Source organism: Microcebus murinus, chromosome 6 (assembly GCF_040939455.1).
Source record: "Microcebus murinus isolate Inina chromosome 6, M.murinus_Inina_mat1.0, whole genome shotgun sequence".
Classification (NCBI taxonomy): Eukaryota; Metazoa; Chordata; class Mammalia; order Primates; family Cheirogaleidae; genus Microcebus; species Microcebus murinus.
In genome coordinates, this window is record NC_134109.1 from 62,833,608 (window position 1) to 62,853,244 (window position 19,637).

Genomic DNA, 19,637 nt, shown 5'->3' on the forward strand with positions numbered 1-19,637 from the left:
GTGAGATTAAAAATGATCATTATATTTTACAATCCAGATTTCATATGTTATGAGATAGCAACTTAACTGCCTAATTCTGAATTCAGATTATTTTGATGCTTAGTTTAATTACTATCTTAGATAAAATCACTACTTCAAAAAGATACAGGAGCAAATGCATTATTGGCTCCACCTTCAAAATCGTAATACTAATTTTCCAATTCTATTCCATCAGATATGCTTTGCTCTTTTAAAATATAGCCAGTATATTCTGGGAGGCCTACGTGGGCGGATCGCTCAAGGTCAGGATTTCAAAACCAGCCTGAGCAAGAGCGAGACCCTGTCTCTACTAAAAATAGAAAGAAATTAATTGGCCAACTAAAAATATATAGAAAAAATTAGCTGGGCACAGTGGTGCATGCCTGTAGTCCCAGCTACTCAGGAGGCTGAGGCAGAAGGATTGTTTGAGGTTGCTGTGAGCTAGGCTGACGCCACAGCACTCTACCCTGAGCAATACAGTGAGATTCTTTCTCAAAAAAAAAAATGTGTATATATAGTCAGTATATTTCCATCTTTATCAATTGTTTTTGCATTTTTTATTTTTAGAAAAGAATTATTTATTATTTTTTCTTTTTAATTTTTTTTTTTTTCAGAGACAGGATCTCTGTGTTTTGCCCAGCCTGAAGTGCAGTGGTATGATCATAGCTCACTGCAACTTGGAACTCCTGGGCTCAAGTGATCCTTCCTTCTGAGCCTCCTGAGGATCTAGGAATTCAGGCGTGTGCCACCACACTCAAAAAATTTTTTAATTTTTTTGTAGAGATGAGAGTCTTACTATGTTGTCCACGATGGTCTTGAACTTCTGGCCTCAAGCAATTATCCTACCTGCCTTGGCCTCTAAAGTGCTGGGATTATAAGCATGAGCTGTTATTGGTCTTAAAAAAGAATTTAAAGAATTAAATTAAAATCTCAGTTAGATTCAACATTTTCTGGTGACTAATATATTTATTTTTCCTCTAGTGGTAATATAAAATTATTTTTAAATACAGTATGCAAAGAATGCTTATAGATGGCTGGCATTAGGGGAGAGTACTTGTGTTTTTATGACTTTGATCATAGGAATTTTAATAATGGTTTTTGTATGGAACAGTTTTTTTTATATAAAGATGTTCATGTTTTCATTTCCATTTGTGAATGTTCTGAGTTATGTCCAAGGTATTTCCAGATGCCAGACTTTAGAAAGAACATAACTTTGATTTTTTTTTAATAGATACATATTAATCTATATAACCATATAATATTTTGATTGCTTCTGTGTTTTTCAAAAAAGAATGTGGAGCTGTAGATTTCTTTTTTTTTTTTTTTTAATTAATTTATTTTTTTATTTCGGCATATTATGGGGATACAGATTTTAAGGTTTCAATAAATGCCCATCCCCCCCCCCAAAAGTCTGAGTCTCCATCATGACCATCCCCCATATGGTGCACATCTCACTCATTATGTATGTATATACCCGCCCCCCCTCCCCCCTGCCCAATCAATACCCTATTACTGTAGTACCTATGTGTCCACTTAGGTGCTACTCAGTTAATACCAGTTTGCTGGAGAATATATCTGGTGCTTGTTTTTCCATTCTTGGGATACTTCACTTAGTAGTATGGGTTCCAGCTCTAACCAGGAAAATATAAGATGTGCTATATCACCGTTGTTTCTTAGAGCTGAATAGTACTCCATGGTATACATATACCACATTTTATTAATCCATTCTTGGATTGATGGGCACTTGGGCTGTTTCCACAGCCTTGCAATTATGAATTGTGCTGCTATAAACATTCGAGTGCAGGTGTCTTTTTTGTAGAGTGTCATTGGATCATTTGGGTAGATGCCCAGCAATGGGATTGCTGGATCAAATGGTAGATTCACTTGTATCGCTTTAAGGTATCTCCATATTGCTTTCCACAGAGGTTGAACTAGTTTGCGGTCCCACCAGCAGTGTAGGAGTGTTCCCCTCTCTCCGCATCCACGCCAGCATTTATTGTTTGGAGATTTTTTGATAAAGGCCATTCTCACTGGAGTTAAGTGATACTTCATGGTGGATTTGATTTGCATTTCCCTGATGATTAGACATGTTGAGCATTTTTTCATATGTTTGTTGGCCATTCTTCTGTCTTCTTTAGAAAAGTTTCTGTTCAAGTCCTTTGCCCACTTTTTAATGGTGTTATTTGATTTTTTCTTCCTGATTTTCGTGAGTTCTAAGTATATTCTAGTTATCAGTCCCTTATCGGATGCATAGGATGCAAAAATTTTCTCCCATTCTGTAGGTTGTCTGTTAACTTTCATGACTATTTCTTTGGCTGTGCAGAAGCTTTGTAGTTTGATCATGTCCCATTTATTTATTTTTGTTGCTGCTGTGATTGCCTTTCGGGACTTCTTCATAAACTATTTGCCCAGGCCGATGTCTAGGAGAATGTTTCCAACTTTTTCCTCTAGAGTTCTAATAGTTTCATACCTTAGGTTTAAGTCTGTTATCCAGCGTGAGTTGGTTTTTGTGAGAGGTGAAAGGTGTGGGTCCTGTTTTAGCCTTCTACAGGTGGCTATCCAGTTTTCCCAGCACCATTTATTGAAAAGGGATTCTTTTCCCCAGCGTATGTTTTTGTCTGCTTTGTCAAAGATGAGATGGCTATATGAGGATGGTTTTATATCAGGATTCTCACATCTGTTCCACTGGTCAATATTCCTATTTTTGTGCCAGTGCCATATTGATTTAATTACTACAGCTTTGTAGTATAGTTTGATATCTGGCCTATTAATGCCTCGCATTTTGTTTTTGTTGCCTAGAATTGCTCTTGATATTCGGGGTCTTCTTTGGTTCCATACGAAGCATAAAATTATTTTTTCTATATCTGTGAAGAATGCTGATGGGATTTTAATAGGTATTGCATTGAATCTGTAGATCAGTTTGGGTAGTATAGACATTTTGATGATATTGAGTCTGCCGATCCACGAGCATGGTATGGATTTCCATCTGTTTACATCCTCTGCTATTTCCTTCCTCAGTGTTTCATAGTTCTCCCTGTAGAGGTCTTTTACGTCCTTGGTTAAGTATATTCCTAGGTACTTTAATTTCTTTGTTGCTGTTGTGAAGGGAATTGAGTCTTTGATTTGGTTCTCAATTAGATTGTTGTTGGCGTATATGAATGCCTCTGATTTCTGTGTATTGATTTTGTATCCTGAGACTTTACTAAATTCATTGATCAGTTTCAGGAGTTTCTTGGTTGAATCTTTGGGGTTTTCTAGATACAATATCATATCATCAGCAAACAGTGAAAGTTTGATCTCTTCTGCCCCTATTTGGATACCTTTGATTCCATTTTCCTGTCTGATTGCTGTAGCCAAGACTTCCAGCACTATGTTGAACAGAAGTGGAGATAGTGGGCAGCCTTGTCTGGTTCCAGTTCTAAGTGGGAATGATTTCAATCTTTCCCCATTCAGTATGATGTTGGCTATGGGTCTGTCATATATGGCTTGTATCATTTTTAGGTATGTCCCTTCTATGCCTATTTTCTTAAGTGTTCGTATCATGAAAGGGTGTTGAATTTTGTCAAAAGCCTTTTCTGCATCTATTGAAAGAATCATGTGGTCTTTGTTTTTGCTTCTGTTTATGTGGTGAATTGCATTGATAGATTTACATATGTTGAACCATCCCTGCATCCCTGGGATGAAGCCCACTTGGTCGTGGTGGATTATTTTTTTTTTTTTTGAGACAGAGTCTCACTTTGTTGTCCAGGCTAGAGTGAGTGCCGTGGCGTCAGCCTAGCTCACAGCAACCTCAAACTCCTGGGCTTGAGTGATCCTTCTGCCTCAGCCTCCCGAGTAGCTGGGACTACAGGCATGCGCCACCATGCCCGGCTAATTTTCTATATATATATCAGTTGGCCAATTAATTTCTTTCTATTTATAGTAGAGACGGGGTCTCGCTCTTGCTCAGGCTGGTTTTGAACTCCTGACCTTGAGCAATCCGCCCGCCTCGGCCTCCCAAGAGCTAGGATTACAGGCGTGAGCCACAGCGCCCGGCCTGGATTATTTTTTTGATAAGCGTCTGGATTCGGTCAGCTAAGATTTTGTTGAAAATTTTTGCATGTATATTCATTAGGGATATTGGTCTGTAGTTTTCTTTTTTTGTTGCATCCTTTCCTGGTTTTGGTATCAGAGTAATATTCGCTTCATAAAAGGTGTCGGGGAAGTTTCTGTTCTTCTCGATGTTGTGGAATAGTTTCTGCAAGATAGGTACTAGTTCTTCTTTGTAAGTGTGGTAAAATTCAGGTTTGAAGCCATCTGGACCGGGACTTTTCTTTTTAGGGAGATTTTTAATTGCTGTTTCTATTTCAGCTGTTGAGATTGGTCTGTTCAGGGAATCTATTTCTTCCTGGTTGAGCCTAGGGAGGCTGTGTGTTTCTAGAAATTTGTCCATTTCCTCCACATTTTCCAATTTGTGTGCATAAAGATTTTTGTAGTATTCATAAATTGTATCTTGTATCTCTTTGGGATCAGTTGTGATATCTCCTTTTTTGTTTCTGATGGAGCTTATTAGAGATTTCTCTTTTCTGCTTTTCGTTAGCTTAGCCAATGGTGTGTCAATTTTGTTTATTTTTTCAAAGAACCAACTTTTTGTTTTATTAATCTCCTGAATAGCTTCCCTGTTTTCAATTTCGTTTAGTTCTGATTTTATCTTCTTGATTTCACTTCTTCTGCTGGGTTTGGGGTTGGTCTGCTCTTCTTTTTCCAGCTCTTTGAGTCATTTCATTAGATTGTCTATTTGAGATCTTCTTGTCTTTTGGTTATAGGCATTTATGGAGATAAACTTTCCTCTCAGAACTGCTTTAGCTGTGTCCCAGAGGAGTTGATAACTTGTCTCTCCATTGTCATTTTCTTCATAGAATTTTTTTATTTCCGTCTTGATTTCTTCATTTATGAAGTAATCATTTAGTAGGAGGTTGTTTAATTTCCACGTTTTTGTGTAGAAATGTGAGTTTCTGTTAGGGTTGATTTCTAGTTTTATTCCACTGTGATATGAGAAGGTACATGGTATGATTTCTATTTCTTTAAATTTCTTGAGATTTTCTTTGTGTCCTAGGATATGGTCAATCTTAGAGAATGTCCCATGAGCTGATGAGAAGAACGTATATTCAGTGGATTTTGGGTAGAATGTTCTGTAAATGTCAGTCAGACCCAATTGTTCTAGAGTTTTGTTTAAGTCTATTATTTCTTCATTAATTTTCTGTTTGGAGGATCTGTCTCGTGCCGTCAGTGGGGTGTTGAAATCTCCGGCGATTATGGAGTTGCTATTAATCCATTTGCTTAGCTCCAGTAAGGTTTGCTTTATGAATCTGGGTGCACCTAAGTTGGGTGCATATATATTTAAAATTGTTATCTCTTCTTGTTGAACTGTGCCCTTCACCATTATATAATGACCCTCTTTGTCTTTCACTACTTTTGTTGGTTTAAAAACTAAATCGTCTGAAATTAGAACTGCCACACCAGCCTTCTTTTGGCTTCTATTTGCTTGGAATATTGATCTCCACCCTTTTATTTTTAGTCTATATGCATCCTTGCAGGTTAGATGTGTTTCCTGAAGACAGCATATACTTGGCCTGTATTTTCTTATCCATTCAGCCAGCCTATGTCTCTTGAGTGGAGAGTTTAAGCCATTCACATTTATTGAGAGAACTGATAGGTAAGGTAGATTACTGATCATTCTGTTGGGGTGGATGTTGTTGCTATGATTTCTGTCTTGAGCCATTGTAATATCTGGCCTTTAATATCTTTGGGTTTTGGTTGTTTTTATATTCGTGGGTTATTATTATGATGTTCCGTGCATAACGCTGTTTTAAGTACTTCTTGTAGGGCTGGTCTTGTCTTGGTGAATTCTCTGAGCCTTTGCTTGTCTGAGAATGTTTTTATTTCTCCTTCATATCCTAAGCTTAGTTTTGCAGGGAATAATATTCTAGGCTGGGCATTGTTTTGTTTCAAAAGAGTGAGAATGGGGCCCCAGTCTCTCCTTGCTTGTAAAGTCTCATTAGAGAAGTCTGATGTTATTCGAATTGGCTTTCCCTTGTATGTTACTTGCTTCTTTTGTCTTACAGCTCTTAGAAGGGCCTCTTTAGTTGATACTTTGGTCAGTCTGATGACTGCATGTCGTGACGTCTTCCTGTTTGCATTGAGTCTCCCAGGGGTCCTCTGAGCTTCTTGAACTTGTATATCGAGATTTTGAGCAAGGCCTGCGAAATTTTCCTCTATTATATCTTCAAATAGCTTGTCCAACCCTTGGGTTGTCCTCTTCCCTTTCTGGTAACCCTATGACCCTCACATTAGGTATCTTCACATAATCCCACATCTCTTGTAGGCTTTGCTCTTTTCTCTTGTTTCTCTGCTCTATCTCTGTGATGGTTTTATTTCGTTGGAGGGTGTTATCTTCAATCTCTGAGATTCTTTCTTCTGTTTAATCTACCCTGTTCTTGAGACTTTCCACTGTATTTTGTAGTTCCTTGAATTGATTCTTCATTTCCAGGAGTTCGGTTACACTTTTCTTCATTGTGTCTATTTCTTTTCCCATATCCTGGAGGCTTTTTGTGATTTCTTCATGTTGGTTATTGAGTTGTTGTTGCAGCTGGGTGAGTGTTCTTTTTTTTTTTTTTTTTTTTTTTGAGACAGAGTCTCGCTTTGTTGCCCAGGCTAGAGTGAGTGCTGTGGCGTCAGCCTAGCTCACAGCAACCTCAAACTCCTGGGCTCCAGTGATCCTTCTGCCTCAGCCTCCCGGGTAGCTGGGACTACAGGCATGCACCACCATGCCCGGCTAATTTTTTTATATATATATCAGTTGGCCAATTAATTTCTTTCTATTTATAGTAGAGACGGGGTCTCGCTCTTGCTCAGGCTGGTTTTGAACTCCTGACCTTGAGCAATCCGCCCGCCTCGGCCTCCCAAGAGCTAGGATTACAGGCGTGAGCCACAGCGCCCGGCCATGGGTGAGTGTTCTTATGATCCACATACGAAATTCTTCTTCTGTCATATTGGTTGCCTGATTTTGGTTGGTGTCCGTTTCTAGGGGGCTGGTGTTCCTCTTTGGGGGTGTGTTTTCCGTTTGGTTCTTCATATTTCCTGAGTTCTTTTGCTGATTTCTTCCCATGTCGATCAGTTGTTGTTTCTTTCCTTAAGTTATTGTTTAGGTATTCAGACACCTTGTTTAGTTTCTGAGGCGTTAGGTGGTGTCTGTGGGTGAAATTGGACCACTCCCTGTATATTGAGTCAGTGGGTGCCGTGGAAAGGCTGTGCAAGAAGCCGTCCCTGTCAGTAGGTTGCGTTTGCTTGGAGGAACAGGCTATGCTGTTGATTTTGTGTCCTGTTATCAGCTGTTGTTCTGGGCGGAACTGGGTTGGGTAAGCCTGCCCTCAGGCCGTTAGCAGGGGTCAAAGTTCTGTTCTCTGCTTCCAGGGAAAGCTGTCAGGGCGGGGCTGGAATGGTCCCGCTCAGCCAGAAAGTCTGGGTGTGGGGGTGGGGCTGTCTGAGACCCGCAGTCTGGAGCGGGCCTCGCTTCTTTCCACCCTCCCCAAGTCTGCAGCTACTCCTGGGCCTCTGCCAGCAGGCCAGACCACAAGCCACCAGGCCTCCCCGGACTGTGATGCCGGCGGGGAGGTTCCCTGCACAGGAAGGCCACCTGGGTTGGGCGCACGGCCTCCTCCTGGGAGGAGGGTTGCCCTCTAGGACGCCGATCCGCCCCTGGAGGCACACACACCTCAGTAGGCTGTTCACGTATAACCCTTTTGTGCCCCGGGCAATGCTAGCCCTCGGTGCAGGGGATCTGGTCTGCAGGTCCGACCTCTGGGTCCCAGAGTTCAAACTGTATCCCCCCCAGGGAGAAGATTTCCGGTCCCAATTCACCCACAGGGAGCCCAAGCTGGGTCTATGTCTCTCAGCCTCTGAGTCGGCACCGTTCTCCTGGGAACACGGTGCCAGCAGCACCTGGGAGGGCGGGCGTGTAGGGAGCTCACAGTCTGAGTTCCCCTGAGTCAGGTGTAGGGTCCCAAACGGGAAGGTCCCTATCCCTGTAGGTGCCTCCTGCTGGTGGCTGTATTGTCTCTCTGGGCAGCCGCGGATAGGGTCGGTGGAGGGGAGGAGGAGGCAATATGGCGCCTGCTGCGCGGCTCGGGTCTGTGCACACGGAGGTGCCCGGAGGAAGTTGGGAACCTGGTGCCATGTCTGCTACAGGCTCACCGCTGGCTGGCGGTGGCGGTCTCTGGGCTGGAGTCCGCAGGTCTCTCCACCCGCTGGGGAGCTTACCAGCAGTCCCAAATGCAGGGGAGGGGAAACAGCAAATCCACCTACCCTTGCCGCTGGTCTCCGGGCTGCTCCGGTGGTCTCAGCCTCCAGTTCTCCTCCGCAGCCTCCTCCCGTGGAGTCTCCCGGGGTCTCAGGTACCCCTCCTTCCTGCCCTTGTCCGCAGTATGCTCGTCTTCTTGCTTCTTTCCTCTAATTTCTGCTAGAATCTGTCTTTTCTGCCGAGACACTCTGTATGGCGGTGTTATTCGTCCGCCATCTTGCTCCACCCTCCCTCCGTATATTTTTAAGGCTAATGCTCTTTACTCCTTCAAATTATGCTCAAATTTCACTTTCTCATTGAGGCTTGGTTTAATTGGTTAGTCAAATAGAACTGCCTGCCTTGCCCAGGTGTTCTTCATCTTATCCACATATAGCCATCATCCTGTAGATTTCTTATTTAGGATATATTGAAGGCATTAAGAAAAATACAGCTCACTCAATTGAAGGTAGCCATTAGATGCTAAAGGAAATTTGAGCTCAATACAGTCAATTTTTATTATTCATAGTAGTTACATTTCATAAAGTTGCTGTGAATACTGAACCATTACTTATACGGGAAATACTGGGTTAGATTTCTTTGGGCCTGTGGTGACAATATTTTTGTTACCTTGTTTTGTATGTGTTTCTGTTCAAAATATCTTATTTAATGATGTATTGTTGATTTGTTAACATTGGTCAGCAGCACTGTTATACCTGAGTGAAGCTTATTTATCGCACATATTTTTCCTTTAAGATACATAACAGTCTTCTTGCACTTAAAAGCACTAGGTAGCACTTCAATACTGTATTTCAGGGCCATTTTAAACAGTGAAATCAATAAAAAAAAAAGCACAGAAATTGGAAAAATGTGACACTAATAGATTGTGAGTAAGACACTAGTTCATAGTATGAAACTTGAAAGAAGTGTGTCACCTTGTTTTAACTCAGCTAGGAACATGCAAATTAGACAAGATTTGTTGCTACAGTGATTACATGTCCATGAATGACTGTGAAGGCACTGTATTATTTTTGAGGTTACAAATACATTCAGTGAATAGTTGAATTTGTAAATGTGGAATCCTTGAATAAGGCTGAGTACCACTCACCTATCTCAGGAACTTTTTTAAATACCTAATACATTCTTTTAACTAACCAAATCAAGACTAACTCATGAGGAACTGAAATTTCATGATACGGAAAATAAATCAATGAGAACATTGTCTCAATCTTACATTCCAGTTTTCTTTAAAAAATATTATTGATTCACTATATTGATTTAAAATTAGTAGCAACTCAGTGACTAGGTGGCTCTTTTTTGTGTATATAAATGGTACATATCGGAATATAGTAATTTTGGGTAAAAATAATTTTGACTGTTAGCTTTAACCTCAGTTTTTATTTATTAATATTGTTTTATAAAGGGATAGTTTCTTCAGAGTTGTCTAATATCTAGAACTTGCTATCTTTTCATTATGAAGGGCATATCAAAATAGAATGGAAAGGTATGATTATTAATAAGTAGTTTAGGGAGAGATTTTTTTCTGTTAGAGTTATATTGGGTTAGTTTGTGATTATAATATGGTAGAATCAAATAAATCCTAAATTTACCTTATTTAAGCATATATTTTTAAGTATATATTTCATAGTATCATGTACTAACTATCATCAGATGCAAGCCTACAACATGTATGGATTGTTCTCTCAAAGAACTAACTTGAATGAGAGATAGTGCCCAAATTTGATTATAGGGTCACTCCTTCTTCTTGCAAAATATGTAGTAAATATATGAATGTCATGTATACTATGTATGAATAATATAAATAGAAAAAAGACATAAAACCTAAAGCATACCCCAGAATGTTAAAATGGTCAACTTTTGTTGATGGGATTATACATGGTTTGGTTTTCTTTTTCTTTTTTGCGTATTTGTGTTTTCTAATTGGTTCACCATAAACAGGTTACTTTTATAAGAAAAAGCAGAGTTAATTTTTTGCAGATTATATAAATTCGTTTTCAGCAAAATAAGCACTTTGCATATACATTTCACTAAAAATTAAAAATTATAAGATCTATTTTAGTTAACACTGCTAAAATCTATAGTACTTTTTTAACCGTTATAACCTTTGACATATATGAATAATAATATTTTTTGGAGGTTGAGATGGCATGAACTTTTACTACTTAAAGTTGCATACATGAATGTAAACGGGAAGATTTGGTAAAATTATTAACTGCGAAATTTCACATTTTGTTATGCTTACTTTGGTAGGTACGAACTATGGCTCGAGATTTATATGATGACCACTTTAAAGCTGTTGAAAGCATGCCCCGTGGAGTAGTGGTAACACTCAGAAACATAGCAACTCAGTTAGAGTCATCTTGGGAACTTCATACAAATAGACAAGTATGTCAACTTCTAGATTTTATGACTCAGTACATTTTAGTTTCTTTTTTCTCCTGTCCTTTCTTTATTTCCGGGTTATTAAGTAGGGTTCAGCAAATTACGGCCCATCGGTCAAATCTGGCTTGCTACCTGTTTTTGTATAACTTTGTGAGGTGAGAATGGGTTTTATATTTTTAAATAATTGAAAACAAAAGAAGGATAATATTTCATGATACATGAAAACTATATAAAAATGAAATTTTAGTGTCCAGAAATATAATTTAATTGCACATAGCCACACTTACTCATTTACATTTTGTCTGTGACTGCTCTGGTGCTGCAACAGCAGGGTTGAATAGATGTGGCAGAGACTATGTGAACTGGCCTAAAGTCTTTATGCAGGGCCCTTTATAAAAAAAAGTTTGTAACCTCTGGATAGAGATAATTTGCTTTAATAATTTGAACTTTTAATGCTTACTGTCTAATTTATTTCATGATAATGTCACTTTAAGAGCTATGTTTTTTGATTGTCTTCATTAAAATTTTTTTTCTTTTAGTGTATCGAGAGTGAGAACACTTGGAGAGATTTAATGAAGACAGCTTTAGAAAACCTAATTGTGCTTTTGAAGGATGAAAACACAATTTCACCATATGAAATGTGCAGTAGTGGCTTGGTGCAAGCACTTCTTACTGTTTTAAACAATGTAAGTTTATCAAGTAGTAGAAAACAAAAATATATAGTTTTAAAAAATATTTATAGTTATTCTTTTGGTACAGTGATTTTTAGTTTGTTTTATTAAAAAATACTTGAAAACTGAGGAAAGTTTATATTTCTTAATTTCTCCAGCCTTTTAAGTTGTATTATTACTTTGAGCCAGTCAAATCAAATCATTGAGTTTATTTTGAGTAAGTACCTAAATTATGTGTATAAAATACATTTATGAACAAAGAAAGCTTGGGAAATTTATTTGGCAAGTATTTGCTAATAACTATCTATTTTTCTTTGATTTAGTCTACTTTGACTATGTCTTCATTGTGATAACATTTTTTTTCTTTATTTTAATGGAGGAAAGGATTCTTCCCATTTCAGTTTTACTTGGTGCTTGAGTGCTCCGTGATGCACTCTTAAGATTCACTTCAGTGAATTTCATATTCCCTTTGTAGATTTTACCATTTGCATTTATTCCTATTTATTAAATTATAGTGATACATCACATTATATCACTTAGTAAATAAATGTGAAATCATTGTTTTGATGTACCAATTTTTTTTTTTTTTTGAGACAGAGTCTCACTTTGTTGCCCAGGCTAGAGTGAGTGCCGTGGCGTCAGCCTAGCTCACAGCAACCTCAAACTCCTGGGCTCAAGCAATCCTTCTGCCTCAGCCTTCCAAGTAGCTGGGACTACAGGCATGTGCCACTATGCCTGGCTAATTTTTTCTGTATATTTTTAGCTGTCCAATTAACTTCTTTCTATTTTTGGTAGAGATGGGGTCTCAATCTTACTCAGACTGGTCTCAAAAAACTCCTGAGCTCAAACAGTTCGCCTGCCTCGGCGCCCAGAGTGCTAGGATTACAGGCGTGAGCCACCATGCCCGGCCCCAATTTTTTTTTAATACTCATTAAATAATGCTGTTAAAATGGAAAATGTTCATTCATGTATAATCTAAAATCATCTTGTATACTTGGAGAAACACTGATTTTTGCAGTGTAATTGCTGACTACATTATAACATAAAAGAAGGAGAAAATTCTATGTTAGCCATGGTCATATAGTAAAAAGAATTTGAATTGAAAGATTAAACGACTAATGATTCAACTCAAATTGTATTGATAATTTTTCCCCATAGCCCCTTGTGAAAGCAATGTATTTGATAATTTTATAATATATTAACATTCATATCTACATGAATTTTTGATAAGTTTCAGTAAGATCCTTCAAAATGTTTTTGTGCTTTCTACTTTTTTATTTTCTTTAGAGTGTGGATTTGGATATGAAACAAGATTGTAGTCAATTGGTTGAAAGAATAAATGTTTTCAAAACAGCCTTTAGTGAAAATGAAGATGATGAAAGGTAAACCCCAAATTTATTTTAATTATGTTTGTAATGTTTGCACAATTGGTATACTTTATTTAAATTAAGTCTTATATGGCATTTATACATACAAAAGGAACTCTTATTTAAAAAAAATAGCTTATAATGTATAAGAGGAAATATTTTTTGAGTCAGAGTCTCACCCTGTTGCCTGGGCTAGAGTGCCAAGGCATTAGCCTAGCTCATAGCAACCTCAAACTCCTGGGCTCAAGTGATCCTACTGCCTTAGCCTCCCGAGTAGCTGGAACTACAGGAACGTGCCACCATGCCCAGCTAACTTTTTCTATATATTTTTAATTGGCCAATTAATTTCTTTTCTATTTATAGTAGAGACGGGGTCTCACTCTTGCTCAGGCTGGTTTCGAACTCCTGACCTTGAGTGATCCTCCCACCTCGGCCTCCCAGAGTGCTGGGATTATAGGCGTGAGCTACCGCGCCTGGCCAATATAGGTATCTTTTTAAACCTACTGAAGGTATGGGAGGTGCTCACTTGCACACATTAAAAATTGTAAGAGAAATAATTCCACTAAAATGTCAATAGTATTGTGGTTTTTTTTTTTGGAGACAGAATTCGCCTGGTCGAATTATTTTGTTAATCTGATAGAATGAAAGAAAACATTTAAATTTTCTGAAATGAGTGCAGGGGATCACTTAGCTTAAATTACATGCTTGTTTAATTTGAATTCTGATTAATACTTAAAGATACTAAATAGTAATTGTTAATTCTTTATTGTGTGTGTGATAATGTTTTTTTTATTTATTTTTTATTTATTTTTTTTTTTTTGAGACAGAGTCTCGCTTTGTTACCCAGGCTAGAGTGAGTGCCGTGGCGTCAGCCTAGCTCACAGCAACCTCAAACTCCTGGGCTCGAGCGATCCTTCTGTCTCAGCCTCCCGAGTAGCTGGGACTACAGGCATGCGCCACCATGCCCGGCTAATTTTTTATATATATATCAGTTGGCCAATTAGTTTCTTTCTATTTATAGTAGAGACGGGGTCTCGCTCTTGCTCAGGCTGGTTTTGAACTCCTGACCTTGAGCAATCCACCCGCCTCGGCCTCCCAGAGAGCTAGGATTACAGGCGTGAGCCACCGCGCCCGGCCAATGTTTTTTTTAAAAGAATTATCTTTTGTGGCTGGGCGTGGTGACTCACGCCTGTAATCCTAGCACTCTGCGAGGCCGAGATGGGAGGATCGCTTGAGGTCAGGAGTTCAAAACCAGTCTGAGCAAGAGGGAGACCCTGTCTCTACTATAGATAGAAAGAAATTGATTGGCCAACTAATATATACAGAAAAAAATTAGCCGGGCATGGTGGTGCATGCCTGTAGTCCCAGCTACTTGGGAGGCTGAGGCAGCAGGATTGCTTGAGCCCAGGAATTTGAGGTTGCTATGAGCTAGGCAGACGCCAGGGCACTCACTCTAGCCTGGGCATCAAAGCGAGACTCTGTCTCATAAAAAAAAAAAAAAAAAAAAAAAATTATCTTTTGTAGGAATACATACTCAATTTTTTCTTGATGAAATGATAAGCTCTCTGGCATTTTTTGAAAATAAATAGGAAGGCAAGAACTGGGTAGGGATACAGATGGAAATGGGTTAGCTATTAGTAGCTAATGCTGGGCATGACTTGATAAGGGTTCATTTTACTATTTTATCTACTTTTGAATGTGATTGAATTTTTTTATAATAAATTATAAAATTCAATGAAAAAAAAGTTTTTGAGACTGTGTCCCAGTCTGTCACCTGGGCATGGAGTGCAGTTATGCCCTGAAAGCTCACTCTAACCCTGAATTTCTCGGCTCGAGATCCCTTGGCTCAGCCTCCTGAATAGCTAGTACTACAGGCTTGCCCCACCACACCTTGCTAATTTCTTTCTTTTTTTTTTTTAAGATGAGATCTTGCTATGTTGCCCAGTCTAGTCTTGAACTTCTGGCCTTAAGCAATCCTCCTGCCACGGGCTCCCAAAGTTCTGGGATTACAGGTGTGAGCTACCACATCTGGCATAATTTTATTAATTTCAAATATCATTTTTCATGAGTGTATATCTTCATAGATGTTTAATTTATTGAAATATTACTGTATTAAACATTTTAGCTCTTTGCAAATTATTACTAAATACTTAAATGTACTAGTCTCAGCAGAAACATCTTTTTATGTAAATTCCTTAGGTGGTAATACTATGTTAAAGGTTATAGTATTTTTTTTTTAAGAGACAGGATATCATTATGTTGCCCAAGCTGGAGTGCAGTGGCACAGTACAGTGGAGTACTGGTTCACTATATCCTTGAACTCCTGGCCTCAAGCTATCCTCCCATCTTAGCCTCCTTAGTAGCTGGAACTACAGGTACATGCTGTCGTGCCCAGCTCTTAAAGATAATTTTTAAAGGTTATTTTTTTTTTCTCCAGCCCCTGCCCCGATTTTTAAATGTTCTTGATTCACATTTTCAAATTACTCTCCAGAAATGCTATGCCAGTTTACACTTCAGTAGTGTGCAAGAAAGCATCTCTTATGATACCCTCGCCATCAAATACTATCATTTTCAAAACTTTGTTGCTTCATATCCTTTTTTATGTATCAAATATCACATAATAAAATTATTTAAACTCTATAAAAATAAATTACATATCTGGAATGCAATTCATAACATTGTTTTTAGAAAAATGGAATATTCTTAAGTGAAGGAAATTGAGGTGTGAGTATTTCTGCTTACTCGGAAGTAATCTAACGCAAAATTAAACTTTGCACTCATGAAAAAGTAGAAGTCTGTATCTGTATGAGGTTAGTTACTGCAGTTTCTGCATGAACATTTGCATGCAATTATACAAAAGCTCTTAACAATAACTTTTTTTCCCCACAGTCGACCAGCAGTTGCATTAATTCGAAAGTTAATAGCTGTATTAGAATCTATTGAACGTCTACCTCTCCATTTGTATGATACACCAGGATCCACATATAACCTCCAGGTGACCATGAAAAATGCAGTAGCTAGTATTGCTGAATGCATCTAGAAACAGTGCTATTTTTAAAAAATTTTTCCTTTCCTTTTGGATTCAAATAAAAATGATTGTGCTTATTCTTTAAAGTTTTTAGCTTAAATGTCTTTGATCTTTTTAATGATTCTTGAATGTATTGGTACTTCAGGTCTACTATGTTTGATCATATCACTGTGGAAATGGTAAATTTATTCATTTAATAGTTATTGTAAGTATCAAATCATATTTGGTAGATCATATGTAGAAAAAGATATTAGTGGAAAAAGCACAGAAGAGTGTTCCTCTTAGTCTACAGTTATTTGGGCTGCTATAACAAAATAGACCAGGCAAGTTGTAAACACCAGAAATGTATTGCTCATAGTTCTGGATGCTGGGAAGTTCAAGATCAAGGTGCCAGGAAATCTGTTCCTCGTACAAGCATCTTCACATGGTGGAAGGGGCGTACAAACTCCCTCAGGCCTTTTACAAGGGTACTAATCTTATTCATGAGGGCTCTGTTCTTATGCCTTAGTCATTCCCAAAGGCCCCACCTCCCAACACTGGGAGTCCTACCTCACTGGGAATTAAGTTTCAACATAGGAATTTGAGGGGGATCAGGTGACACATACATTCAGACCATAGTAAGTCCCTTCCTTATCTCCATGTTGTCAGCATAAAAAAAAATCTGAAAATATTTTAAGCACCATTTCTTTCATTATGTTATTGATTAGAGCCAGATCATGTAAGTCTTTGCGATTCCTATTGATCACATGGTTTTATAGCCTGTTTTCTCCTCTTCTCCCTCAGTCTCTCCCTCAGTCTCTCCCTCACCCTCCCTCGCTCGCTCGCTCTTGCTCGCGCTCTCTCTCTCTGCCTCTGTCTCTCTGTCTTTCTCTCTTGACAGATTGATCTTTGTGTATACATCCTCATTCATTCAATTATTTTTTTGTTAGCTGGGATCTAGATGTGAACAAACAAAACAGACTTTTTATTGCTAATATAGCAATCTAGATCTTTTTCACACTTTTGTGGGTTTCTTTAGTATGTCTTAGCAGATCCTTCTGCTTTGAATGTTACTTTTATCCAACCTATCCTGTATTCTGCATGCAACAGTTTCTTTTAAATATATCCTTTAATAAGTGACTAAGGATTGTATTTGCCAAATTAATGCCTACTTAAAGCAAACAATAATTTCCATATCCTTGGTAACCCAGTAGTGTTACTGAAGCCACTAGACTCCTGTGCTAGAGTGCTTATCTAAGGAGTTATATAGTGCAGTTAGTGCACCTGACAGTCTCTGTATGTTAATTAAAAAGATATAGAGGGCTAATTTGTGTTTTGTTTTAGACAGAATAATAGAAGCAAAGGGGATTGTTTGGTTCATCATTTTTAGGCTTTATTCTTGTTGAGTGAATTGATTGGAGATAAGTCTGCAAGACTGGAAAATTCACCTGCTTATACAGTCCTAGGAGCACAAATATCTTTTATTATGTACTTTTCATGTTAGGAGGTTGTGCAAGGTCCAAAGATAGGAATGCTGGGAATGTGTTCTCTGCTAATTTTATGGTCTAAAATGCTACCAAAGGCTGGACGTGGTGGCTCATGCCTGTAATCCTAGCACTCTCGGAGGAGGCCGAGGTGGGCGGATCATTTGAGCTCAAGAGTTCAAGACCAGTCTGAGCAAGAGCGAGACCCCATGTCTACTAAAAATAGAAATAAATTAATTGGCCAACTAATATATATAGAAAAAATTAGCTGGGTGTGGTGGTGTGTGCCTGTAGTCCCAGCTACTCGGAAGGCTGAGGCAGAAGGATTGCTTGAGCCCAGGAGTTTGAGGTTGCTGTGAGCTAAGCTAACGCCTTGACACTCTAGCTGGGGCAACAGGGTGAGACTCTGTCTCAAAAATAAATAAATAAAATAAAATAAAATACTACCAAAATGCACATATAAATCTTCGTTGTGTTTTTATAGGAATTAGTTAACATTTATGCCAGAATAAAACTACCTAAAGTTGCTAGTGCTACCATACCTTTTGCTTACTGAAATGTATTGAATTAAAAGCTCTCTTTTGGCCGGGCACGGTGGCTCACACCTGTAATCCTAGCACTCTGGGAGGCCAAAGTGGGAGGATTGCTCCAGGTTAGGAGTTTGAAACCAGCCTGAGCAAGAGCGAGACCCTGTCTCTACTATAAATAGAAAGAAATTAATTGGCCAGCTAAAAATATATAGAGACAAAATTAGCCGGCCATCGTGGCACATGCCTGTAGTCCCAGCTACTTGGGAGGCTGAGGCAGAAGGATTGCTTGAGCCCAGGTGTTTGAGGTTGCTGTGAGCTAGGCCGAAGCCACGGCACTGTAGCCCAGGCAAGAGAGTGAGATTCTGTCTCCAATAAAATAAAAAAGAAAGCTCTCTTTTATTTTTAAAAGTTTAATTGCTTTAGATTATAGAGGTTGAATATCCCTTGTGAAATACTTGGGACCAGAAGTGTTTCAGATTTCAGATTTGTTCAGATTTTGGAATATTTGTATTATACTTACCAGTTCAGCATGACTAATCTAAAAATCTGATTAGGCATCATGTTAGAAAGTTTAATGTTTTGGAGCATTTCAGATTTTCAGATTAGTTTTACTCATATCCTGTATAATATATTCTAGATTTAAAGGAATAAGCTGATTAGCTACTTTTCAAAAATTTACCTGGAAAATTGTAAGGATAAGTTAGAGAATACTTCTTTTAAAGTGTTTTATAATAAATTTATTTAAACTATGTATATTTTGATTTATTTAGAAATTCTAGCAAGTTAGCTTTTTAAAAAAATGAATACCTGATAAAGATTTTATTCAAGTACAGTCATGGGTTGCTTAATGACAGGGATGCATTCTGCAAAATGTGTCATTAGACGATTGTGAAGTACATCATAGACTATACTTACTTTATGATGTACTCACAAAAACCTAGATGGTGTCTCCTACTACACACTTAAAGTCTTATAGGATCACCATTGTATATGTGGTCTGTCCCATGCTGCACTTGACCATAAATAAAGGATCCAGTTAAGTGTTAAAAACCAGTTTAAGGGCCGGGCGCGGTGGCTCACGCCTGTAATCCTAGCACTCTGGGAGGCCGAGGCGGGCGGATTGCTCGAGGTCAGAAGTTCAAAACCAGCCTGAGCAAGACCCCGTCTCTACCAAAATATAAAAAGAAATTAATTGACCAACTAAAAATATATATACAAAAAAAATTAGCCGGGCATGGTGGCGCATGCCTGTAGTCCCAGCTACTAAGGAGGCTGGGGCAGTAGGATCGCTGAGCCCAGGAGATTGAAGTTGCTGTGAGCCAGGCTGACGCCACGGCACTCACTCTAGCCTGGGCAACAAAGTGAGACTCTGTCTCAAAAAAAAACAAAACAAAAAAAAAACCAGTTTAAGATTTTGTCTTGTGGCTTTGTTAAGTGAAGACATCAGAACCTTTATTGCTTTGTTCACAACTTGAAATACATCTAGGATATACAGATCTTAGACAAATTTGTGTTGTGTTTTACCACAGGGGTTTTGGGGGTCCATCTACAAAGCAGCACGTTGTTAACACATAGCCTTTGGTTGCATTAGACTCATTATTGTGGGGACCATCAAGGGAAAAAATACCTGAGGTCAGGCTCTTCCCTGCCCCTCTGTGCTGGGCCTGACAGAGGACCTTCTGTCCCTTTTCAAACTGTCTTCTGGTTGCAGTGTGTCAGTAACTATTCTGTCCTGTGACCAATTTCACATTTTTAAGAAAAAGAATTAATTTACTGATTCAAGTAGCAGCTACTGGCATGCCTACCAGGTGTTAAGCTCTCTTCTGGGTGGTGGGAATATAGG

General features: G+C 38.6%; 1 protein-coding gene across 15 annotated transcripts in view; it reads left to right on the plus strand.

Moving 5' to 3' along the window:
• Window positions 1-19,637, plus strand: part of HECTD1 (HECT domain E3 ubiquitin protein ligase 1) — a 98,507-nt gene that overhangs the window by 42,961 nt on the left and 35,909 nt on the right. For all 15 annotated transcript variants that reach the window (XM_076004116.1, XM_076004119.1, XM_076004117.1 and 12 more), the window contains 4 exons: window positions 10,604-10,738; window positions 11,275-11,421; window positions 12,694-12,788; window positions 15,663-15,768. In XM_076004116.1, coding sequence (XP_075860231.1) covers window positions 10,604-10,738; window positions 11,275-11,421; window positions 12,694-12,788; window positions 15,663-15,768 — 483 coding nt within the window. The remainder of the gene's footprint in view (window positions 1-10,603; window positions 10,739-11,274; window positions 11,422-12,693; window positions 12,789-15,662; window positions 15,769-19,637) is intronic.